Source organism: Sparus aurata, chromosome 5 (assembly GCF_900880675.1).
Source record: "Sparus aurata chromosome 5, fSpaAur1.1, whole genome shotgun sequence".
Taxonomy (NCBI): domain Eukaryota; kingdom Metazoa; phylum Chordata; class Actinopteri; order Spariformes; family Sparidae; genus Sparus; species Sparus aurata.
In genome coordinates, this window is record NC_044191.1 from 7,685,330 (window position 1) to 7,711,140 (window position 25,811).

At 40.5% G+C, this 25,811-nt stretch overlaps 1 protein-coding gene across 1 annotated transcript; it reads left to right on the forward strand.

The window, feature by feature from the left end:
* Positions 1-595: 595 nt before the first annotated feature.
* Positions 596-25,180, forward strand: LOC115581853 (neuronal calcium sensor 1). Its single transcript, XM_030417321.1, has 10 exons — positions 596-769; positions 1,412-1,525; positions 2,458-2,598; positions 8,075-8,099; positions 15,433-15,571; positions 20,271-20,349; positions 20,829-20,917; positions 21,645-21,722; positions 22,352-22,450; positions 23,925-25,180. Exons 3-9 carry the CDS (start codon positions 2,535-2,537, stop codon positions 22,448-22,450), a joined length of 573 nt encoding a protein of 190 aa, XP_030273181.1. The 5' UTR covers positions 596-769; positions 1,412-1,525; positions 2,458-2,534; the 3' UTR covers positions 23,925-25,180.
* Positions 25,181-25,811: the final 631 nt, after the last annotated feature.

The following is a 25,811-nucleotide window of genomic DNA, read 5'->3' on the forward strand; positions in this document are numbered from 1 at the left end:
ATTTTGACCATTATTTTCAGTCTTATCTCTTGTACCCTCCCCTATTAAATCAAATTATGATGCTAAACCCTTCAATACTGATCATTTCTTGGCTATAAATATTGCTGAAAACACTTAAGCCTACTATCACAGCCATATATGCTAACTAATAATTAGAGATGAAGAGAAGTTGAGAGAGATTTGACATCTTGTCATTTAAATATAAAGGCAAGCTATGTTTGAAATTGATTATTATTAGGCTGCACAGACAATCATGAGCTAAAAAGATAAATTACCCTCAGTCAAAACATAATAAAAAACTAAAAGAGAATGCTTATTATCCATTAGAGCCCAGTCTAAAGACTATCCAAGACATTAGCTTACTAACATCAGTGTAACATCAGAGTAAAAGTGGACAGGCAGGCCACCTCAAAGTGCCACATCTGTTCTTACATTCTATCCTAAAATGAGACTGTGGGACAAAGAGGAATAGTTCTGTGGACTAAGGCATGACAGTGTATAAGGCATGACACGTGTATAGCGCCTTAAAGCACACAAAGAGTCAGTGTATAAGCAGTGGTACCGCGACGTCAGTATCTCTGGCACTGTGCTGAGTTGGTCGTGGCCAGCAGCAACGTCACTCCCTGACGGCGGCATCAGAGCAGCGCGAGCGGCGAGCGAAGCAGCGAGTCGCTCCGGAACTCAGTGGCGGAGGGAGTCGACGTCGGACAGACAGCGGCTGTCTGCTTTTGTACTGACTGGACGGCGACTTTCCGCGTCTGTAACTCAGGTAAAGCGCTAAACCGTTTTCTTGAATAGCTTTGTATGTAATTCAAGGGGAGTTTCCTGTTTATTTTTAGTCAACTCGCCCCACGGAGCAGCGTGGGTACCCAACGTTACGAAGACAATGATTAGCAAAGCTCTTGTACTTTAGCCATAAACTGTGTGTTGCTATGGTGCTGCTGTCAGGCAACATCCCACCTGCTGCTGCCGCCTTTCTCAGTCCCGTCAACCTAAACTAACATGGATATATGGAAATAAAGCCCTCTTTCATGTGGTAATTTAGCCATTCATTTGTTAGGAATTGTATGTGTTCGTGTTGAGCTGTTTTCATAAGACTTCAATTGGTTATTTCTTGGACCTCTCGTCACAGTTAATTCGTCATTGAAATTGTGCTTATTTAAGGCAGCTTACTGTGATAATAGCCTCCTCACTTCACATCACTGATCCCCTCTCCACATTGTGTCTGTCGGCTATATTCAGCAGCCTCGCCAGACAGACAGGAGAAAGGTTGTTGCCTGTTTTGAGTGTTTTTCCAGTCTATTGCTCATGTGCCTGTGACTCCAGGTGCCAACACAGTCAATTTCTGTTAAATAACAGCAAATGCATGTCATCCCCATTAAAACTGCTGTCTGTCTGTTCATTTTCCCAGTGTCTAAGTAACACCCGAAGACCATATGGAACACAAGATGTTGATTTCCAGCGTGGCATCCCTCAGAAGGACATCACTGGCCATGGATACAGACAGCAGATGTTTGCAGTGAAGGTGCCTTGTGCCTTTCTTCCGATTCTGTGGTTTAGACAGTTGCTGTGGTTGGGCATCAGTGCATGCCAACACCAGGCCTGAGAAACAAAGAAATTCCATTATTCCTCATCTCCTGTCTGCAGTGACAGAGAGGAGGAAATCACCATACCATGCTGTCGTGAGGCCAGGAAGGAGGGAGAATTATGAGTCAGAACGGGGAAGAAAAGAAAACTGTCACTCTTCAAATCCTCCTATAAGCTTTCAAGACAGCTCACACACTTATTTTAAGAGCAAGACCGGATCTTTTTTCAGCTGGCATCCAGAACTGTAGAGCTATGTAGAGACCTTTCTTCTTTTTTTTGCTCACCATAAATTATTAGTGAAACCTGTTTCATTTTCATAAACAGTTATGTCTGTATATATTCCGGGGATTATAGTCAATGCTGAGTGAGTGCAAAGTGCAGCGCTGTGCATCCAAGGAGAGCTCTGTTCATTGTGTTTTAGTTTACACACCTCCTTTTCTGAGCTGTCAAGAGGGAGGATTCTTCTCTACAGTAACTAACCCAGAGCAATAGAGATAGTGGTGGGAAAGGAGGGGTGGGAGGAGTGAGAAGAACAGAGAATGACTGTGAGGGAGAGAGTGTGCTTTACCCTGCCACTGAGTGACTCTTGTATCCAAGGACGAAGGTAGCAACGCATCCAAACGCCACTCTTTGCCCACACTGCTGTGAAGAGATGAGGCGGTCACATAGGCACTCAGCAGCTCTCTTATAGACTCAACAACTTGCCAACCCTTCTTCACAGGGCCGCTAGGGTTTGACCTGCCACAGATCTCATACTCATTTAGCTCGAATGGGCGTTTTTTTCTCAAACCAAAACAAAAGTGTGTTTTTCCTGTCTTACCAATGTGTTTGCAATTGAACTGGCCCGCGTTTGTATATGTTTTTTGGCAGAGGAGAAGATTGGAGGAGGTAGTGACAGGTGCTGCGTGCCAAGGTGGATTTGGAGGTGTGGAGGAGAGTTGAAGATCATGGGTAAATCAAACAGCAAGCTCAAGCCAGAGGTGGTGGAGGAGTTGACAAGGAAAACCTACTGTGAGTACCACCAGGTCTTTGTGTTTTTGTTTGTCTTAAGAAAGAAAATCCTGCACAAACTGTTCAGCTAGCCTCTAGGAGAATAAAGAAACAATCTGGCCAGAGTGTGAAAGAAATACCTGACTTTAACTTTAATGCTGCAGTTTTCAAATCATATCTTCCACCCTCTGTGTTCCATACAGGCAGTACAGTAAATATCCCTGCCAGCCGGAGTACATTGGGATTCCACACTCGTTTCTCGTTATCGACAAAACAGCTACAACTAAATGTCAGCTGGGAATTAGCCCCTCGTTTGATTTGAATTTACATTTAAATGCTTCGTAGCAAATTGGGATCGGTTAAGGTCTTACAAAAGTTGTAATCAGCATCTTTAAATCACGCTGAAGGGACTTATGAATATGGAGGTGCTGAGTTTCTCTCGGCTATGAAGTTGGGGGTTTTTAACAAAAGGAGGATGTGGTTTTATATGCAGACCATGAACCTCTGTTTATGTTTTATAAGTACACAGAGACAGAGCTGAATAGATGCAGAATATAAACAGTCTGAATTAAGTAATGCTTTGCAATACCTGCCACAATTAAAAAAAATGTCAGTAATAGAGGCTAACAAAAATGATGGAATTGGTGAGAATGACCCAAGTCAAAAGCTGGAGTGATTCTGCAACATTGCACCTATTTGGATTTGTGTTGTTTCTGTCGACATATCAGGACACTGCAGATTGACAGCGCTTTTCTCAGCACCTATCAATGATCTCCTGCTGAACAACGAAAGATTCTCCTCCCACGATTTTCCATCAAATTTGAGCAGAGATGACGTTTATAATTACCACGAGGAAATGTGCCCTGAAGACACTATATTAATCATTTGTGTGTTATTTCGGTAGCACAGCATTATTATTATTATTATTTGAGCAGTAGAGTGTGCAGGTGTGGGTGGGAGTTGACATCCATTGACTGCTTAATGACAGTGTTATTTGCGTGGTGGGTCTCTCCACAGCAGAAATACGGAAGGCTGTTGTGGCAGGAAATTGCTGTGGAGGAAGATTGGGCTTCGTGCTGGGCTGGGCTGCTTGCTGCTGTCCTGTGCTGACTCTCTCTCTCTCTCTCTCTTCTCTTTCCTACCCTTTCGCCCTGTCTCTCTCGCTTTATCCCCTAATTGCCCTCTTTGAGCAGGGAATGGAATAGTATAATTAGGATCTTATCTGGTTAGCATCGCTGAGAGGGGCACCGAGCTTTCTCTCCCAGCATGATCATTGTCCCCCGTTCTGTTGTTGCCTTACTTGAGACTATCATTTCTGCTTCCCTTCATCCTGTTGCCTCTTGCTCTTGCTCTCCCATGAGAAGCTTTGTATGCCATTTTAGCCACTGCTTCCCTTTGGTTCTTGACAGATTTGGGACTTTGTAAAGTCTCTGTGCCTGTGTGTCTTTGTGTTTCAGGAGTGGAAGCAGTAGGGTGTTTTCTCCCAAATTATGCCCTCTGTGTTGACAGGCAAACAACAATGCCAGACTAGAAATACATTTTGTTTAATCCAAAAAGAATATCTCTAGATGTCTCTCTCTGCTGCTTTGTTATAGGTTTAAAAATGCAGAATTAAGAGCACATAATTAATAAGACATATTTAAAAAAAAAAAAACACTTTCTTGGTTGAGACAACCTTCGACTGTGGAAAGGCTGTGGCTAGCCGGTGTTTTTCCGGTTCTCAGTAAAAACCTGTACTTTAAGAGAGCTTAATTCAATCCAAAAATGACTCTTCTGGCATCGCATGAAAGACCAGCAGTCCTGTTAAAATGTCTGAAGGATGTAGACTTGGCCCATGTTATAGCATGATGATTTTGTAACTTGTCAAAGCCATGAGGAGGCTCATAGTGACAGAGTGCAAGCTGGATGTGTTGTAGCAGACCCTGGAGGGCCAACCGGCTGAGTGGGCCCTGCACTCTCCTGCACTGGGCTGATTGCATTATTGTCCATTGCCTCGGACTGAGTTATGTAATCTTTTTTTCTTATTAAATGGAAGCCAAGGTAAATTGCTTCAATTTCTGACTACATTGACTTTTGAGGCCAGTTTAATGGTAGCTTGATTTGGCTGACAGTCATGAGATTGACCCAGACATTCATTGCCCAGGAAAGGGTCACATGATGAGTTTCTTGGTGAAATGCTGAGCAGAACAAATTGGGGCAGAGATATATGCAGGGGGATGCTACTTGACCTGGCCCTCTTATCGATAGCATCTGTATGATTCTGCTCCAGTACTGCAGTAGTTACACTGCTACTACTACTACACTACTGTATGACTACATGAGCAAAGCTCCTTGTTAAGTATTTGCAGAAAATTCCTTTTTACTCTTGTCAGGAATATATTTTATTGTTATCTAACCACTCTCCTGCAATAGAGGGCCAATGTCCATCCCCTTCTGGTATCATTTATGGAACTTTATCTTAGAAGAATACATATGCAGGAATTAGCCCTAAAACCCAAAAAATTTTTTCCTCTTGCTGTCTCCTTCTCTCAATCAGTGGGTTTTTGAATGTATTTTTCACTAAATGCCTAAAATAAGGTCTGTGGTTTACACAGGCTTAAGAGATTTTCACGTTATGTTCTACTGCATAAATATGTTTTTTGATTACCTGATTTAATTATGCTGAACTTGGAGACTCATCTTCTCACTATTCCATCTTTAAAGGCACAGTTTAGATGCTAACTGTTCCAAGTCTAACTTGCCAAATAGTAGATGGATCAATTTATAGGGAGGTGTGTTTGGTAAAGTGTAGTTGAAAGCTTTGGGGTGGTATCATTTAAGTCACATGACCATGATGTAGTGAGTTTAAGGCCTGTAACCTTTGTACTTCTGTCGACTGCATTTAAACTAGAAAAATCATCAGTGGTAACTTTTGTAAAGATTAACTTGCTGAACAAAACTTCTAAGTATTATAAACTTGTGTTGCCACCAAGTTTATTTTCTGCTATAATCCAAAATCTGATTTTAAAAAATCCCATGGGTTTTTTGTCAGGGAGGCCAGGGTAATGCTAACTTCAGTGATATTCTATAAATTACTAGGGCTGTAACGATACACCAAACTCACGATTCGGTTTGTATCACGATTTTTGACCCACGGTTCGATACAAACCTCGATTTTTTTTTAAATAAAATTAAACATTTTATGTATGTAACATTTCAATAACTTCTGTATATGATACTCGTCTGATAGTATCAGAGGCGCAGTATTGGGAAACTGAACCATTGTGAATGGATGTGCCGGCTGCGTGTATAGAGGGCGTGTCCTTCAGTCTGATAACTACACAGGTCCTTCACTCAACTTAAAAAACAGAAATGTCCCACAAAGCAACGTTACAGAACCAAACAAAAGTAAGACAGTAACTGAAACTGTCTTTAGCAACTTATATGAAAAATCCTGCAGATATACGTGAAGAAGCGTCTGTCCTCCTGTCTGTCCTACCGACTCTTTGTCACATTTCTGCCCGAAAAACAGCGTCTGTCACCGGAAAAAAACTTTAACTCACCGAGTGTTTGTGATGAAAATAAATCACCGCGATGGTCAGCACTCCCGACCGAGACTTCAGTGAACTTTCCCCCGGACAACAGCCTCCGTCCCGCGAGATTGACGGGGGGGACAATGGGGAAACACCTTGAAATTATGCCGACGCCATCATCATGACGGTACTGTCATGCCTCTTTAGGAGCCACAGCGCCAGCTTTCTGTGTGAATTCACGGCGGTTCGTCTTTGGAGATGCTTCGCTCTGTGTGAATCACCATCGGCGGAGAATTGCTGAACCACCTGTGGTGTTAATGCGGAGTCTCTGTGTGAAAGGGGCTACTTAATATTTCTCATATGGTTGGACCTGGACTGGAAGTTGTGTCGCGATTGTGCCTTCTCACACTGCGAGACAGGTTCGTGGATCTGAGTGTCGCGATTTCGGTTTTGATATGTGTGTCGTTACAGCCCTGTAAATTACATAATATTTTTTGCCTTCTTTGGCAAGAGACAAACAAAGGTTTAATCCTTTTTGAATAGTGCACATTAGATGTTTGTCAATTTGTCAATTGTCAAAGTCCCTTGTTATCATGGTACTAAAGTAGGACAATATCATCTCGCACAATAAAGGTCACCAATACCGACATGACCGTAACCTTTTACAGAACAAATATTAAAAAAGGTAAAACTGCTGCAGACCAGCTCTATAAAGTTTCAGTTATGGGCTTTGGTTGATGTTAGATTAGATGATTCTGGGCTGGGCCAGGGCCTTTTATGTGGAGTTTGAATGTACTCCCCATGCTAGTGTAAGTTTTCTGCGGGTGCTCTAGTTTCCCCTACTATCAAAACATGGATATTAGGTTAATTCCCTGCTCAGTGTCCTTCACTGGCTTAGATCTGCAGTTGGTCCCTGGGTCCCATGCGGAGAACAAATGCAGAGAACAAAGTTTCCCTACGTTGTACTGAATATGATGCTGTGTGATGAATAAAGATTGCACTCCTTTTTTATCTACACTTATGTTACTGTTCAGCATTTTTATTACCAATTGCCTTTAAAAAACACATTTCACATAAAAAAAAGATGATTGTCTGTCACCATAAGCTTCTGTGCATATTTTTCCTGAATGAAGTCCCATCTTCCACTGGAAGAGGAGGGACATTTTGATAAATCAATTTGTTCAGAAACATCTTATTTGTGACAAGTGAATGCTGAGACATGAAACTCACAGTCCTGTTGTTTCCCTGATTGTCAATCTTTAGTAAACTTGGCTATGAGTTCTGTTAAACATAACAGTAGGAGAAATTATTGATTAACTAACTAGCTGTTTGTTGTAAGGCTCTTGCTTTGCCCAAGGCCCAGCAGAAGTGACGGCATCTTTCCTCAGACTTGTAGCCACGTGAATTCAGAAAGTCTCCCTCAGAGGACCACCTGGTGAAATGAATGAAATTGATTTCCATCCCTATGTTTTCATTAGTAACACCAGAGGCTGAGAGGACAACAATTGCTTTGGTTACTTGAGAGAAAGTAAAGAGACTTCATGGGAAAGCCGTGAGGGATTGGTTGATTAGATACTGGCAGATAATAGTGTTTGTGTGGGCATGATAACACCTCCTGCCTCCTAAACTGCTCTATGTCTTAAATCTGCGGCTGACCTTCATTCCCCTCAGCCTTGTTTGTCTTTTTGTGGCTCCCTCGAGTTAACTCCCACTTCTTCTCTATGATACTGGCCAGAAGAAATTATTATGCATCTTCTCTGATAGTATGCTAGAATCAGTGAACCACACCACGCTCAACTAAACATGGCTATTTTCCAATAATTGCACGCTGACACTGAATATTTTTTGGTTAAGTCCGAAGTGTATTTGAAAGGAGTGGGCCAAGATGATTAATGCTACTACTACTTGGCTCATTGTTGTATCTTTTTTCTAGGACAACCAAAGTTTATCCGCTAAGCTAATGTCACTTTTTGTTTCTCTTACAGTTACAGAGAAAGAGGTGCAGCAGTGGTAAGTGTATGCATTTATTTTTAATGAGTCTCAATTTCTGATGTGAGGCTGGTCATACTTTAGCTATTTACCAACAACGCTCGCAGAAATCAAGGGGGGCTTTGATATGTTTTGCCCAGGATTTAGTTTGTTAAGTGCACAGATAGTGCATTTAGTATTTGTTTGATAGTTGATTTGAAGCCATCTCCCTCACTCTACCCTGAAGACAGGTGAGTTCTGAAAATAGAATGACTTTGAAGCCTTGCTGAGACCGAATGACTTTGAAGGCTGATAACACTGATACAAACATTTCCATGATGCATCTTCAACAACCTTTTTGCTCTATTGGCAAAAGGGATGTCTGATAATGGAAGAATGGCAGGAAAATAAGGTTGTTTCACTGTCAGGGTCTTAATGACTACACTGCCACAAGGTTGCTGTTTAGTGTTCCTTCGGTCAGAATGTGTACCTATTAGTCAGTGTGACCCACGCCTTTGTCTGATCGCAGCCTGTAGTGTTATAACAAGTACTTACACACATCAAAATAAAACATTTTCATGAAACAAAGACACCTTGGGCCAGGATAAGTTACAGAGCTGCTGTGAGAATGAACATCGCTGCTAAGTTGTGAATTTCTGAATGTTTTTCTGAAGGTACAGCCACCGGCACACGGATGAGAGACAATACATCTTGATTTACATAGATGATTCAAGCGTGAGCACAGTCATTGCTTTTGTTTGCTGCATCCTGCTTTTTCGAGCTATTGATTCCTTTAAAATGACAAACAAAAGGAGGGAGCATTGTAATAAAGTGATCATACTTCCTTGTTCACACTTCAGTTCTCCCACGTTGGTTTTGCATTTCACGACCTAATTTTGCATGCGTGAAAAGAGCACTGCCTCGGGAGCTCATCGCTGTTCATGTCTCCTGTTTGGGTGTTTATGGGGGGAATGAGCCAGCGCGCATTGATGGCCACACAGCAGCAGCAGCATTCAATATCACTGTGCATCGGCAGGTCCAGAGCCTCCGAGCTGGCCTGTCTCTAGGGCTTCCTGAGTGCACTGGGGTGGAATCCCCCATCCTTTAAACCTCCACCCTCCAGGCTGTGCTGCCAGCTAGCTCACCATCACTCACACTGTCTTTCACAGGAAAGTTTGCATGAGTCCTCACTTGAAGATCAGCAGCAATCAACACGGCTGAGTGTGAGGGATGAGAGGGAATTTTACCAGGGGAAATGCCAGATGGCGTGTAATTAGAGCACAGGCACAGACATAGAAGAATTAGCAGGGTTAGATAAATGCCTGTGTTGCGCATTAAATTTGCTCCCTTTTCTAATTCTCCTCTAAGGGAACATCATTAGTATGCTCAAGGCTCACCTGAAATCAATAACAAAATGCCGTAGCGCAGTGATGTTCTTGCCAGCTAGGCAGAAACAAGAGCAACATCCTGCACAACTCTTTAGCAAACCACCATGGTAGATGCCAAGGAGTCAGAGCCAGTGCCAGTGATAAATACTTTATCTCCATGCTGGCTCCCCAGTGTGGTCTGATGCACAAAGTCACGTCTGCTCTGTCCCTGCAAGTTCACTGCGTAGTTGCATTATTGCACTACTTCAAGTACAGGGTGACTGTGTATGTGTCTTAACACCAGTGTCATCACGTCAGATTACTCGTACATGATGTGTTCTTGGCAAATGAAGGTGACTCTGATTATGATTAATAGCTGACACTGGGCAAACATGTTTGCTGGTACAGTGTAATGTACAGTATCTGCTTATGTAACTGCACTGATAGTGTGTTTAGTGCAGTAGTCAGCCTTACATGTGCATCACTTTATGCCTAGTTAAGCATAATAATGTAAATATCGACTGGCCAAAGATGGTAGAATAGCATTTCAGTGCCAGTAAGCGAAACAAAAACTGATTTGAATGATCTAGTATCTGCTATAATTTGGATGGTTTTATTTTTCAATTTACTTAAAGAAATTTGGTCACTGAGTAGTTTTGACCAAGATAATAGGGGGCCATTTTACAGCTCAAAACTAAAAAAACACAACACTAACATCAGCAGTTAATTTAAACAGTACATTTAAAAGGAAAAGTTACTATCATTAACCACTGACAACTTAATTCAACAACAAATATATAGAATTTCAGATTTAAGTCAATTATATACATATAGTATAGCAACATGCACGGACAGGTTGTGGAGCTGTTGCTCTAACCTGAAAATATAATAGCCCTAAACCCTGATCCGGCTGTCGACATACAAGCTAGCTAGTTAACTATGAGTGGTTCATTAGGCATCCCTTTGCATCAGTTTTCTTTTTGTCTTTTTTTTATATAGCTCTACCTCATCTTTGTCCTGTGGAGGCATGCATTCGCAAAGCACTAAAAGTTTAGAATATATGTCTTTTTATTTAGGTCTAACTTTATTTATCATGGGCTACTCAGTTTATGCATCCACAGCAATGAGTATAAATCAATTACCTATTATTTCTTACCTTAAATTGGGCAGCCGTATTTATGCAAAAGAGGGCAATATGCTGTTGCTCTGGCAACTTCAGCCAACAAACAATCCAAACAATAACTATCAGATAACGTACATTAATGTATGATGTAGGCAAGCCTTTCCTGTGAATATGAAATGACTTTTTAATAATTTAAATTGTCTGTTACAATTAAACACATCAGTCTGTTTATCTGTGCTGTAGTCCTACAGCTATGAACAAAAGTTGTTTAAAAAGTGGTACTGAAGCTAGTCCAGAGACAAGTGAAAATATCTGTCCCATTATGACAAGCCTTCAGTACTGTTCTTTGCTCCTCTTTTAATGAAATAGGCTCTCCTAGTCTGATAACTACTGCCATAGCAGAAGCTACGCTAACCTCTTGAGGAGCCACCAGTCACTTCTCTTGCTGTCCATTGCATCTAAACCAGGGATGGGCAACTTAAATGATAGAGAGGGCCACAAAAATGTTATCCTCACTACCTGAGGGCCAGATTGTGATTGTGCACTTCCACCTGTAGGATACTGTATCCCCATCATTCAATTAGCCAATTTAACACAGAGACAAAACATTCACATTCCTGAGTGATATACAATTATTTCAGTGCAATGACGTCTCAAAAATCATCATTCAATAAAAATAACACAGGCACAAAGTGCAACAGTTATAACAAAAACTAATATTCATGTTTGATGTGCATTTCTACTCTCTGCCCTCCCATTCCATGATATGTTTCATATTTATGCCATCAAGGAGCAATTTCATTTGCGGAAACAGAAATATATTCTGTGCACAACAAATGTATTTGCATGTTTGCTTTTATGCATTTTAAGGTGCAGTAATAACCTCTGCGCTCTTCACCTTCGCCTGCACACTGGCTGAAGTTAGAACTGCGTTAACAAACAGCTAATCTGAATTTAGCTTCTGATCTCGAAGTCTCCCACTGGGTTGACTTTGTGGCACATTTATATGTCTGTGCCAACTTGAGCACTGCTGCACTCTGTCCTCTGCTGCAGCAGCGCAGTTATGCGCGTCTCCGAGTGACACCATCCCGGACGCATTCCAGTCCAGCACGCTCTGCAGGTGTTTGATATAGTAAATAGCCGCCCGCAGTGTCTCCACCTTGCTGAGTCGTTTGTCTTCCAGCTCCTGCGGCAGATGCCTTCTGAACCGCGCGTGGCCTTCATTTACGCAGCGCACTCGGTGCCGCTCCATTTGCGGATGACCGCAGGTTCGAAGGAGTAATCACACACACCGAGGAGTCAGTGAAAGGGGAAATGGGAGAGCTGTGTGTAGGGTAAACTCTGGCCATGCACGTGATCAAAATATGCGGCGTCCAGGTGGAAGGCCAGTCCAGTTGGAGTGTATGCTAGTGCACTCCGGTGTTATCCATGGAGAGGCCATGGAGAGCACGTGTGGACATATGAAACAGGCTCCACTAACGCCCCTCTAATAATTAAAAAGTAGAGATGGTCCAATCAGGTTTTTTGGGACCGATACCGATCACCAATCACCTAAAGACTCACTGATCCGATTACCGATCAGAACCGATCGATCACGTGGAACGATATTATTAATATTTATATTATTTTACTCTTTTTTCCCCATTAATTCATCCACTCATGCAAAGGCCTATAGTCTTTCATTTATGTTAACCTTGTAATTATTTGTTTATACTACTTGATTACCTTTATTTATTGCATAACAGTAACTTCAATATTCCTTCATAGCAGCAGTGGCACTGTGGAAAACAATATGCCAAAATGGCCTCTAGAAGGCAGTCAAGAAGAGCTGAAGGTTGAAAGTTCAGTCATTTATTGATATTAGCCATTTAAATGGCTGTATTGTTGCATACATAGTATAAAAAAATAAAATATAAATTGAGCCCATATAAGCTATATAGCCTTCTTGTGATTCCCATGGCCTTCTCACCGCGAGAGTTGTAGGGCTGCGTGCTCTCCAATGTTGTTTGCAGCAGTGCCTGTGGGGTCGGCGTTGTCTTTTACTTTTCGCTAGTTAGTTGCAGGAAATCGTTATGTTCCTTGCTGTGAAACGACTTCAAGTGCCGATTTAAATTGGTAGTATTAAAACTACTTGGTTTGTTTCCCCCACGAGGCACTAAACGCTTGCATGCGTTACAGCTGGCGTGTGCGACGTCTGTCTCACATATTTCAAAGAACTTCCTATAACTGACATGTTAGCAGTGCATGCAGGCAGTGTGACCACAACACAACACTTCTTCTTTGTTTTGAAGCGGCAGTGGTTTGGCGCACTACCGCCCCCTTTGAATCTGGAAAGTAACAAACAGAAGCACATGTATAATATATGTATAATGCGATCGGATCGGTGATTTTAACCTTTTATCGGATTTCCCGATCGATCGTTTTTTTACCATATCGGCCCGATCCGATCAGTTACAGATCGATCGGCACCATCTCTATTAAAAAGGATAGATGTGAGTTTGTTGTGTTTTTGAGGCTGGAGGTATGGGGGGTGTGATCTGGGGCGGAGAAGTAGCCCTATCTCTCTCATCAAGATACAAATTGTTTACATAATGTTACTTCCGACGTCACTGTGAATTATTGATATTTGGAAATTGACTTGCGGGACGCACTGAGTAAGGACGAGGGCCGCATGCAGCCAGCCAGATGCCCATCCCTGATCTAAACCATACCTGTAGCTGCCAGTATTGCTTCATAGGATGCTAATTGGTCTAAACCACTGTTTGGTGCATAACATAAAAAACCAGCAAGATAGTTTTGCTTGATCATATGATCACTTGATCTTGATAATCCAACTGCCGCTCAAGGCAAGACCTACTTAGCATGTGCTTCATCTCGGCTTTGTGCTAGGAGCTTATGGCTACGTTAGCATAACAAACCCGAATGTCCTACTTAACTGTCGGCTAAAGTTGCAATGTAGGTAATGTTGAAACCTGGTTGTGACGAGGAAGAGAAATGCAGATTCATGAAGAAATGCATCTTCTCTGTCACTTTTGAAACTTTTAAAAAAAACTGTTCATCATGAGTCTGACAATGTTATAGAAGTGCAATGCTTAAACAATGGAGAACTCATTGCCATATCACTTTTTCAGATCTTTTATCTAGCACCTCCCTGTTGTTCTTTAGTTTGGAATCCACAGTATTTCTACACAAGCAATTTCAAATTTATTGTGGGGGATACAATGGGAAGGCCAAGTCTTCAACCATGGTGACATGGCTCAGGGTTTTTGAATTTTTTTTGGTGCTCTTAGTACAAATTGTAAAAACAATTCACATAAAGAAACCTTCTTCAGGCATGTCAGAAAAGGAAATAAGTTATCTTGAAGAGGTACTCTAGTAATTTAAAAATTGCACTTCCATAAAGTTGAGGGACTCATAAGTCACAGATTTTTATTTCAGATGCTGTAAAACTCCTTTAGGGCCACAGAAAACACAGTACAGGAAGCAGTACTTCTCATAATGGTTTAAAAAGCAGACCTGTTTCGAGATCAGAGTCTTAATCAGGGCACATTGACCACATTATTCATGTGGTCTGAGATGTTAATTCATTTCTATGTAATAATTTAAAATCCTTTTAATGCGATGCAGGATTCAGGAAACCTTTTTTGCTGCCATTATTTATCTGAAACAAGTTGAACTCCAATCAAAAACACATTTTTCTGCCCTGTAATTTCATGTTACTTCTTAGCGAACATAAACTCTACTACACTGTACAATATTCAGTAACAGTATCGTTCAGCCTATCATGTCCCATAGTCACACATTAAAAATTAAACTTCAGGTAACACCGGGTCAGCTTTGGATTATAATATGCATTATGTGTTCTGCTCTTTGAATACCAAATAGGTTGCATTCTACATTTTGCATTATAGTGAGCAGCGAGGCTGTCATTTTCCAGCATGTCTCCAGATAATTCAAATGTGAGAATTACATGCTTCTGCTCTCTTCTTGCTGAACTTTTTCTGAGCTGCTACTCAAAGCGTCTCTTTGAGTCTCTCTGACTATATGGAGCTGCTTCATTATCTCCAAGGCAGATTTAAAGTAAAGAGTTTGAAAGGAAAGTGGAGCCAGAACGCAAGTGGAAAAGATCTGTCCTGGCCCTCTTACTTCATCAGAACGCGCTCTCTCTCTTTCTTTCTCAAGCCGTAATTACAGCCCAGCCTTATTTTGAACAGCCTTAACTGAATCACAGACGAACATGCAGTGCTCCCTTGTGTGAACTTGCATCATATTTGCTGTTGATTGAGAGCAAAAGCTTTTTGCAGTGCTTTTTATAGATAGAACGTGCTATTTTTTCCCCTGCTATTTTCTCCTTTTCAGACATTTTATCTAGATTTTATTTTTGTAAAGGCTTTCTTCCTTCCTCATGACCTGTTACAGTCTAGTCAGACTTTGAGGCTACTGTATTCCTTTATGAAAGAAACTGCCTACCTTTGAGTGACTGTGCTTGAAATTGCTTATGAGTTGCTTCTATATTTAGGCTAATAGAGATATTAAGTCGCTCTCTAGATATGTCATTTCCAGGGGCGAGAGGAAGCTCTCAGACTTATCTATCAGCCACGCATATTATCAAAGGAGGGCTTGAGAGTAATTTGATTAGAGTTAACCACTCTGGGCTTGCTATTGGATTAAGGCGATCTTCTTATCTGAGAATGAGACAAATAGCTTTGCACTTCACCTTTTTGATCCTCTTTCATACTGAATCAGTAATGCTTTCTGTAGACGTGAGGAGGTAACTTCAGTCTGTCTTCATTATTGTACAATCTTGTCTTGATTAAGTATTCTTAAACACTGAAAATGAAATTTTAACTCTTTAAATAATCAGTATCTCTGCTTTATGTTTCAGGTACAAAGGCTTCATAAAAGATTGTCCCAGTGGGCAGCTTGATGCTGTGGGCTTTCAGAAGATATATAAGCAGTTCTTTCCCTTTGGAGATCCTACAAAGTTTGCCTCTTTTGTCTTCAATGTGTTTGATGAAAATAAGGTTTGTAATAAATTTTTTATTGTCTTATTAAAAGGAAGTAGGGATGGGCTTTATGGCCTTGATAATATAGCAATATTCTTAGGCTACATTGTACACAAAATATCTCAAAGTACATCTCAATATTTTGAAGTCTCTTCAAAAGCGATGGGCGACAAAATAGCTTGATGTTGATATTAGGACAGTATTAAGGGGATGACTAACGGTACGATTTATTCGTAATTTTTAAATAGACAATCATCAGTTATAGGGATTTTATAGGACAATATGGGAGTTTCTACTGCATTTAATCTGATAAATTGCCTCCAGTGATGTCACTAGGTGGCTAATTTGCATTGCGGGTAATGTAGCAACTAGGTTTCAAAAAGCAGTCCACTAGTCTAACATTGCACTCCTATTACACTGTTAGACCCATTATGTACAGTTTAGAAACACATTATCAATATTTATACAGCAGAACCAGAGATTTAACCTTTTTTATTCCATGCATTCTTCTTCCTTTTCAAAACCTGATGCCTACATTACCCACAACACAGCTTGAGTGACATCACTGTAGTTAATTTATCAGATTACGTGCAGCTTCCTCTGGAGCAACACAAGGCTTTATGCCTCTTTTTGAGCAGGTGCTGTAGTACTCCCCAAGACCTTTAAACACACTGTCATGTGCGAAAATGGTGGCGATACAAATATTTTTATTCCATCACAGGTAGGACACATATTTTTCCTTGAAAATCTTTCTTCATTAGAGATGATGAAACAATCTTTTCTGCAGGTCCCCCTGCAAATACTGTACATGATGGGCACCTCCCTGTTGTCCTTCAGTTTGGATATCACATTTTTTGTGGGGGTTACAATGGGAAGGCCAAGCCTTTAGCCATGGTGACATGGCTCAGGGTTTTTTAAAGTACTGTAAAAATGTGGGGCCCCTCCTGTTGCAATTCAAATTTGTAATGTAAGGAAATTCACAATTGCCCTGACATCCCAATAATGGAATTTACAAGAATCAGTCTGTTAAGTTGAGAAAATTCCATCACATTACTGTAATGCAGCCTTTAAAATCAGGATCATCTCATATTACAATAATGATATTATATTGATATTTTGTCCAATCTTAAAATTACCTTTGTTAACATCAATGTTACGAACAAATTGACAGTGGTTGGTTGGGAATGCTGCTAGATAAGGAATAGGTTGTTAAAAAGTGACAGTGTCTGACAACAGAGCAAACCTAAAGGTCTGTCTTTTAGAGAGAGGTTGCACAGAATAAAAGGCCAACAGGGCATAGAAATTGCATTATTTTGCAGTTCTTTGTGCACCTTTGTATTTTTGATCATTTTAAGGTCAGAGTCCTGCTTTATTCAACTTGTATTGGAGATCACTGTTAATAAAACACTCATTTAACATACAAAACAAAACATACAAATTCAGAAATGACTCTGCTTCAACATTGTCACGGTCAGTATTACAACAGCACAGATGAGTCTGTCCTGGAAAGAATGGTAAGAAGAGGGCTGAAGTTGAGTCATAGCCTCAATAGTAACACGTAATCGTAACTTTTAGCGTTGTGCCCGGAATCAATTTTAATTAAACTCTATATTATGTGGTCACATCCTCTGATTATTTGAGGACATGATGACATAGCACATTTTAACAACACCTAATTGGTACATGCTGCATTTGTCTTAAGTAATCTACCTCATTACTGCTGTACAAGTTTATTCAAAAGGTGTTTTGGAAGACAAACTGTGGATGAGCAGCTCCCAAGATATTGGTGGCCCCCGGAGGCTTATTGACTTCAGTTAAGAGGCTTTGTGTAAGGAAGATCAGACAACCGTGATGTTTATCCTTGGCCATTATTGTCTGGCACCCTGTAGTTAGAGAATGCATTGATCTTAACAGTTTTTATGACTTATGTAATCAGCAATGCATGACTTCAGCGTTGTCTGGTCAGATGTCTGGTAAATATAAAGTTAGCTGACCCCAGGGCCATGACGAGTGCTGTGGATGAATTGTTACAGCTAGGCAGCTGTTGTGGCCAGTGTTGTGCAAGTTAATTCTAAAACACAATGTATTATATATAACTAGTTACTTTCAGTTTGAAAGTCACAAGTTAGTTTACAATATTACAGTGTAGAGCAATGCATCACTGATTACACTTCTTTCTGTGACTTACATCAAAATAACCTCAGAAGTACGTGTTTGCATTATTAGAGATAAGAGGGACATATAGTTTTAATAGCAGGAAATCAAAGCACTGATGCATTAAGTATATTGCTGTTCATTAGAAATCCAATGGGGGGTGCTATTGTAAAGTTTAAGTATGATAAATTATGAATACTTGAAAACCATAGAAATACTTGAAAACGTTCTCAGTTTCTTGCTGTAGCGAATCCCCAAAGCTTCCCATCACAAAGACTGTACTTTGCTTGTAGGTTTTTGTCCTTTTCTCGAGTGTTCACATTTTGAAAAACAGAGATTCTCACTCTGCAGCCATTCAGGCTTTTTGCCAAGACCATTCTTATTCTGGCAATATTTTTTTCTGGTGACGCACTGGCTGAAGTGGCATTGTGTAGGGCTGCACGATATTGGAAAAAAACTGACATTACAAAAATAAAAGGAATTAAACAACCAAAAAATTATTATAGAATAGAAGTAAAATAACTCCACCAAACCATAAAAAGTAGTTGAGAAAAGGGTAAGGAGCAATGAACTATGTCTCAACAAAACAGCACTGCAACAACAAACAGATTGCAACTCAGTAAAATATTGTTATGTGTGAAATATTGTTCCAGAGTTCTGTCTACTTGGGAAATAGTCCGTTTTGTTTTTCCCACAATTGTAAAGCAGTTCAGAAAGACAGTTCAAAACTCTGCTCCTGGTTTTACTACAGCTCCCTACAAAACGGCTCCGAGTAACTGCTGAGGAAACTCATACTGGTAAAAACCCACATCCAGTACATGAAATTTGCCAGTATGCACCTGTAACCACTACCGGCACTTTTACATTTTACTCTTGCATGTACCACAACTTTTTCTTGCGCTTCTTACAAGCTCCATATCTCCATATTGGTTCTCTGGTACATTCATAAATGGCCTTAAATATACTACATTTCCAGAACGCACCACATGACGCTTGCCTGCTTTTCTCTGCTGGTCTGTCGGTTGTTTCATTTGTGTGACACACAAAGAGATAGAGTCAAAGGATGCACACACGGCAAAATTATTGGACATTGGCCATAAGACATGGCCAGTCCAGCTGCTTGTGCCTCTTTGAGCAAACCTCCCGCATGCCATCATGTAAATAAGAGGAGTAGTGGCTTGACTTGTGTTTTTTCCACATCAAGCATTGCACCTCCACTAGATTATTCCTCCTCCTCACACAGACATGGGAGACGAGGCTTATGTTTTACCACAAACTGGCGACAGTGATGCAGACTTTACAACGTGTTCTGATGCCAAGGAAACCTGCCGTATCTCTCTTCCACTGACCGAAAACGCTGGCAGCAGCGACACACTCACTGGGCATGCAGAGCCTGCATGTCATTCACTTGCAACTTACCCTTAAATCTGAGTAAATTATGTAAATCAAACAGACTTCTATTGTAGATTAGTCAAGGAAAATGAGAACTGCAAGTTTTCCTTTGGTATCAAGCAACAAGAAAGCTGTAGCAGGATGTGTCAGAGTTTATATGCCCACAGTGCACATCTGCAATGTGTCTATTACGCATGTGCATGAAAAATATATTGTCCAGCCCTAGTATGGTGTGGATAATTTCTTAAAAACATAATTTGAATAATGTCACCAAAACCTTTTGTCATATAATTCTGTTCCTACTCAAAGCAATATATTACTTTACAGTTGCATTACCCCCAATATTGGTTTTAGCAGAATGTCTGAAAAATTGATATGATGCTTCAGTACCTGGTGAGAGTATGAATTAACCAAAAGCCTGAAGGCTCCACTGCCAGCAAGTTGATATTGTATGCATTGTCTGTTGTCCACAAGCTGTTGTTTTCACATCAAATGTGAATGGTATCTTTTTTATTCAGCATCTCAGTTTGGTTTGAGAGTCTCCTCCATTTGCTCATGGCGAGAGGTCATAACTTGATGAGTTGGTTTGAATTAGCGGCACTTGAGCCACTTTGAGCATTAGTTTTGTATTTGATTATCGTTCAGACGGTTCTCTCCGCTGCACAAAGTGTGGCCTCACTGAAGAACGCTGAAGGCCACAATTATGTGAGTGTAATTGGAAATTTTGAGCTTCTGTGATAAGATTCAGTGCGTGGGGTTCTCAAAAAGCTGAGAGGACTTAAGTGTCAGAGCGGGATGTATTCTACCTCGTCGGACAGAATCATGTGCCATCCCCATTCATGACGCAGATCATAGGAAAAATATGAAACATCTTTGCCCCCAATTGTTCAGTGGTTGTTTGTGTGCTATAACTTTTAGACTATGAGCCAGTAGCATCCATCTTCCTAATGACCAGAGGTGACATATTTCTGCCTCAGGAGAGAGCCAGGTGCAGGGCAAAAATAGCAGCTGACTTGGAGCAAACGTCTGGCCCAGTTTTCAGGAGAATACGACAAGGACATCATGAAAGAACAGCAAGTAGCCCATGAAAGTATAGCGAGTGTGAAGTAAGATGCTTACCCTGTCTCTGGGCCATTTCCTCCCCCTCTCTCCCCCTTTTGTCACTCTACAGGATGGACGCATCGAGTTCTCTGAGTTCATACAGGCCTTGTCTGTGACCTCTCGGGGGACTCTGGATGAAAAGTTGAGATGTAAGAAGATGCACCCTTCTCCTCCCCTATTTTTTGACATTTAAATGACTGCCATTCATTGCATATGAAAAAGGAACAGCAGGTTCCTGGAGTGCAGCAAATAGAAGATTATTAGCAAGATACAGCAGACTTCTGCAACCTGGAGGTCATGACCCAATATGTTGACGGCTATTTTTGAAAATTAAACACCCTTGCAAAACTTGCAGTGTTAGCAGTAACCATACGTTTTTAACCGGTGTTAATCAGTATTTATATCCAGGATTGCTACTGTGGAAGCAATCACGAAAGGCTTCGGCCTGTCAATGCTTAGTCTTAAACTCTCCCAAAAACAATTAACACTGTGTGCTTTGTAATTCATGAAAATACATGGTGTGACATAATCTTTTGTGATATTTTGAAGTCACAGCTGCTCTCTGATCTCAGTGTGGGCTTCCTTGATTCACCAAAACCCATATGATTTAACATCTTTCTCTATGCAGGGGCTTTTAAATTATATGACCTGGATAATGACGGCTACATCACCCGAGATGAGATGTTGAACATAGTAGATGCCATTTATCAGATGGTGGTAAGTCTTACCAACTATTAAACATTTGATATGGATTATTTTGGGGGGAAAAAATCAACAACAGCAACCTGTACTCATTTGAATAGTTGTTGAAGAATGTTTTACAGCAATCAAATTAATAACAATAGATCATTTTAAATCCAAATGAAAAATCAATCAATATCTTCCTAAGCATATATTCGACTTTTCACTTTGTTGCAACCAAATTTGAACTATGTAGTATAAATATAGATCTGTCACATTAAGTTATTTGGCCCTGCATAAAAAAATTGAGTGTGACAGATTTAGCTAATTAAAGAACCATAGCTAAAAGAAATACTTTTTGGACTGTAAATATTCCCAAGAAGGATTATTATAATTTCCTTGAAACTTTTTATGTGAATCTGATAATATGCATTGCAGACATACAACACATTTAAAGATGTTAGTCCTTCATAATTATCTCCGCCAAGGAGGTTATGTTTTCGCCTGTGTCCGTTCATTGGTTGGTTGGTTGGTTGGTTTGTTGGCAGGATTACACAAAAACTACTGAACAAATTTCCACAAAACTTGGATGGAGGATGGCCCAGAAGAGACCCAGAGTGGGCCTCGGTAGAAGTACTGTGATTGCTATAGGATTTTTGCAAGGTCCCATTAATTTAATAGATTGTATTCAATTCAAGGTGAGATGGAATGGATGACATCTGAATTATTTGAATGTTACGAAATGAAATGATTTTCATCTCAGGGCAACACTGTGGAGCTGCCAGAAGAAGAAAACACGCCAGAGAAACGAGTGGACCGTATTTTTTCAATGATGGACAAGGTTAGCATTTTAATATTGATATAATGTCAAAAGACTGAAGTGACAAAAACAGTGCCATGCAATCATAGTAACTGTACCATTAGATGTTACTTTCTACAGTTTAACATCAAATGCTGCTGGACACTGATGCATGTGCAGTAATGATTATCAGTTTGCCATTAAGAGGACTGAATCTGCCCTTGTTGCCACCCTCGAGGCTCTGACATAGACACTGTTAAGTTTAGAGCCGTTAGTTGTAGCCATCACAGCGTCACTAACACCGCCTGCAGTCTATAAACATCATATATAGTCTCCTTCACCACTAGCCCTCGGTGCTAATGCCCCGTCCCTCAGCCCCAAGAATCCATTCCGCTTTGGTGAAAGATGAGACGCAGCCTGCATGGGTGTGTTCATCAGCCCACCACTGCCAAGATCAGCCCGTGGAACTAGCTGTGCAGCACAGCAGCTCTCAGTGATTTGTATTGGCTGAGAGTGGCTACCATCCAAGTGCACTGAACCAAAGATCAATCCAAAAGGATAGAACAGGAGTAACATGATTTAGTTAAGAGCCTCTTTTGCCCCCTGCTGGAAACTCTGTATTAAAGCATTTCAGGACTTCAGGCTCATTTTGTCTTATGTTCTTCTTCCAGAATGCAGACGGGAAGCTGACTCTGCAAGAGTTTCAGGAGGGCTCAAAGGCAGACCCTTCCATTGTTCAGGCATTGTCACTCTATGATGGACTTGTGTAGGTGAGTGGGGTTATGATAAGCCAGTACCTGCATTCTTCTTTGCTTGAGTGATTTTAAATCCCAGGTCATGCTACAGCTCCAAGATTATACCGAGCAATTCTTATTTCATCAGAGCAAAGAATAAAAGAGAGGACACTCCATCTGTGGGCTGAAAACCAAAGTGAAGAAGCCACTTTCTGCTCTCAGTTTGTTCTTATGAATTATTCAATATGGCCCACTTGTTTGCTGGCAATCAAATAGTCTTGCAGTGCTGAGTGAAGAGTGAGACAGCCCTCTCCTCTCACTGCCTAATGTAATGCACCAGCCGCTGCCAATTGTTGCTGACATCCTGCTCAGTGTTTTGTCAACTGTGAAGTGAGCTTGTGAAGATGTACTTTAGTAATGCAGCAGCTCTGTGTAGTGATTGTTGTGCATGCTCTGACCACAACAGGGTTTCATGACACCACAAACTGTCGTCTATTTTCTGTACGGCTGCAGCCAATGACTATTTTCATTGTTGATTAATCAGTCGATTATTATGACGTCCTCAAATGTCTTGTTTTGTCCTCAACTCAAACACATTTGGTTTATGTTCACAGACCAATATGGTCAGCTCTAAACCATATTTGGCAGCTCTGAACCATATTGGTCAGCTCGAGGGAATATGTTATCTGATATGCGCCGATATGAAAACTTTTTTTACACACAGAAAATATTTTTCATAATTATCAGCCTCTGCCCCCCAAAACTGTGCTTTGGTCACGCTGTATTTGAAGATTAAATAAAACTAGAAAATGATTACATTTAATCGACTGAAATCAGGGATTTTTTTTTCTTAAATTAATTGATTATAAAAAAATAGCAGGCGATTATTTAAATTTTTTATTTATTTTTTGATTAACGTTATTTTTTATTGTATTTGTAACCTAGAAACCCCAAGGCTGAATCAGCTAGCAATGCACAAATACATGGTACAATGATGCCAGAACAGTCCACCCCTCCCTTTGTTCCCTCCCAATCACCACACGTCCCTCCCATCCTCCCCTTCAGGTCCAAACCTTGATTCCTTTAGCATGTGTGCCTGATCAAATAAAAAGGAATGAGAAAAACTGCAGTATAAGTATGATAATAATAATAATAATAATAATAATGATAATAATATGTTAGAAAAATAACAAAACTGAACTAAATCATCTAATCCAGTTGAAAGAGCAGCAACTACATACTGAATGTGACTGACATATACATAACAGTAGGAATCAGTACCTATTTGAGCAATTGAGTGTTATGTTGTGGACTCCCAAGAATGTGAGAAAACCACCCCAGATCTTTTTAGAATCTCCAGGCTTGCCTCTCAGGTTATACATTATCCTTTTATTTGATATGCATGATGCAAATTCATTAGTCTGATTATTTCAACAGTTGATAACTAATTGTTTAACTGGTTACTTATTGCAGCTCTAATTCACTGGTGATCATTCTTACAACTTCTCAGATGGATCGAACTCAGCATCCTCCTGCGCATTACATGCCAATCCAGCACCATCACAACTGTAACGGGAGGAGGCCACGTTTATGTCGCTCACCCAGAAGTGGACTACAACCCTTTCGTCGCACGGCCATACGGCATCTGTGTCAAGTAGCTGTTCGTCTACATTTCCAGTCAGGATTGTAAACAAATATATCCTCTGCTGTGACGGAGAATTCCAACTTGTCAGCGAAACCCTCAGTCATTCATATGTGCTTCTGCGGCTATGTGGCACAGCATACACACATGAGTGTTGTGGACTGTACGAGCATTTCTGCAAGCGCAGTGTTGTGATTTCCCCACCGACAGTTCAAGGAACTGAATTCCCTCTGAGATGTTACTGTGCGTCTTGTTCACATACTGTTAAGCAGGGGACGCATGTAAGCTGCTCTGAGAAACTGCTACATCACCACATGCACAGATGGGAGAATCAGGGAGGAATCTGGCAAAATGTGTGAAAATGTGAACACTGACTTCAAGTTACACAGCAGTATAGTGTATATTGTATAATGTATATATAATTTATTTTCTGCTTTGCTGCATTTATGGGAATTTTACTCATAAGTATGGAATGAAGTTTTATTTTTTAATTGAAAGTGTTCAAAATGTTGCACTGTATTTTTCATTATTATTGTGGGATTGATCTTTTCTCACATTCTGAAGTTTCCTTTTCCTGAGAGAACAGGGTTTTTATTTAAAGAAGAGTGTTTAAGGAGCGCAGAGTTTTCTATGGATTATTTTACTATGTTTGCAGTCTGTGCATCCTATTGTGTTTTCCACTTTCCCGTTAGCACGAGCGTCTAGTGTCTGCAGTGTTGCACAGCCACATCCTGAACAACATGCACCAGGCAACACAACAAATTGTCGTAGCCTGCATCTGAATTGAGGCTCATTATGTCCTTTGAGAGCATCGTACTCCACCCACCGCACACACAAAGCCTGGTCATTGAGAGGCACAAACAGACATCAATTCTGGTTGTAAAGCTTTTGCGAGCTCTGTGGTTGCAATTGTCTACTTAGTATTTGTCCTGTGAAAGGCCAGAGCATGTATTGATGCCTTTTTTTTTCCATTCTTGGACTATTTTACTTAACAGCATTAAGATGTTTTTATCAGCTTCACTGATTTTATGCCTTATGCAAATGATAAGTTACTAAATGATTAATGTCATTTACCTGTTGATTAACAGTATAAGAGCACAGAATAAAATGCATTTAAGTGGCTATCTTTTCTATCACTGTATTCTTAGTATTTGTTTTGAAATGAGTAGAAATGATGTATTTGTCTCTAACAGGTTCTTGGGTCACTTTAAAGGAACGATTCACCCAAAAATGCAAATGTAGACATTATCAACTCACCCTCATGTCAATGGAAAGTCAGGTGACGTTTTGTAGACCTCAAAACATTTCTTTATACAGCAAAACGTCATTGGCGCATCAAACAAACAAACAAAAAGTTACATTTCTCCATACAGCTCATCTGGAATGATCTAAGTCTCTGGATGCCCCGAGATCCCAGATAGATTTGAAAAGACGTTTTTTACCCTCAACACCCAGCTCATGCAACCACATGAGACGGGGGGTGGGCTAACGCTTTAAGCTTGGCAGCTACATCCCTGTCTGAAGTGGGTGCTGAAACTTGACCATGTGTCAAGAGTGAGAATATTTTCTTTTTAAATCAATCTGGAATCTCAGCGCTTCCAGAGACTTGGATAAAACAGGACGAGCTGTACGGAGCCATTTTATGTTTGTTTTCGGTTATTTTTAACGTTTTAAAACAAGTCCCCACCGACTTCAGTTGTTGAAGGAGAACACTAAAACGCTGCTTTGCTGTGAAGCTCCAGAAATGTTCTGTGT

What these genes read in the sequence shown, in the direction of transcription:
- LOC115581853 (XM_030417321.1), top strand. Translation starts at nt 2,535, where the DNA reads ATGGGTAAATCAAACAGCAAGCTCAAGCCAGAGGTGGTGGAGGAGTTG. An exon ending in TCTGGATGAAAAGTTGAGAT is followed by an intron (nt 20,350 to 20,828) that starts GTAAGAAGATGC and finishes TTCTCTATGCAG; the next exon opens with GGGCTTTTAAATTATATGAC. An exon ending in ATGCCATTTATCAGATGGTG is followed by an intron (nt 20,918 to 21,644) that starts GTAAGTCTTACC and finishes TTTTCATCTCAG; the next exon opens with GGCAACACTGTGGAGCTGCC.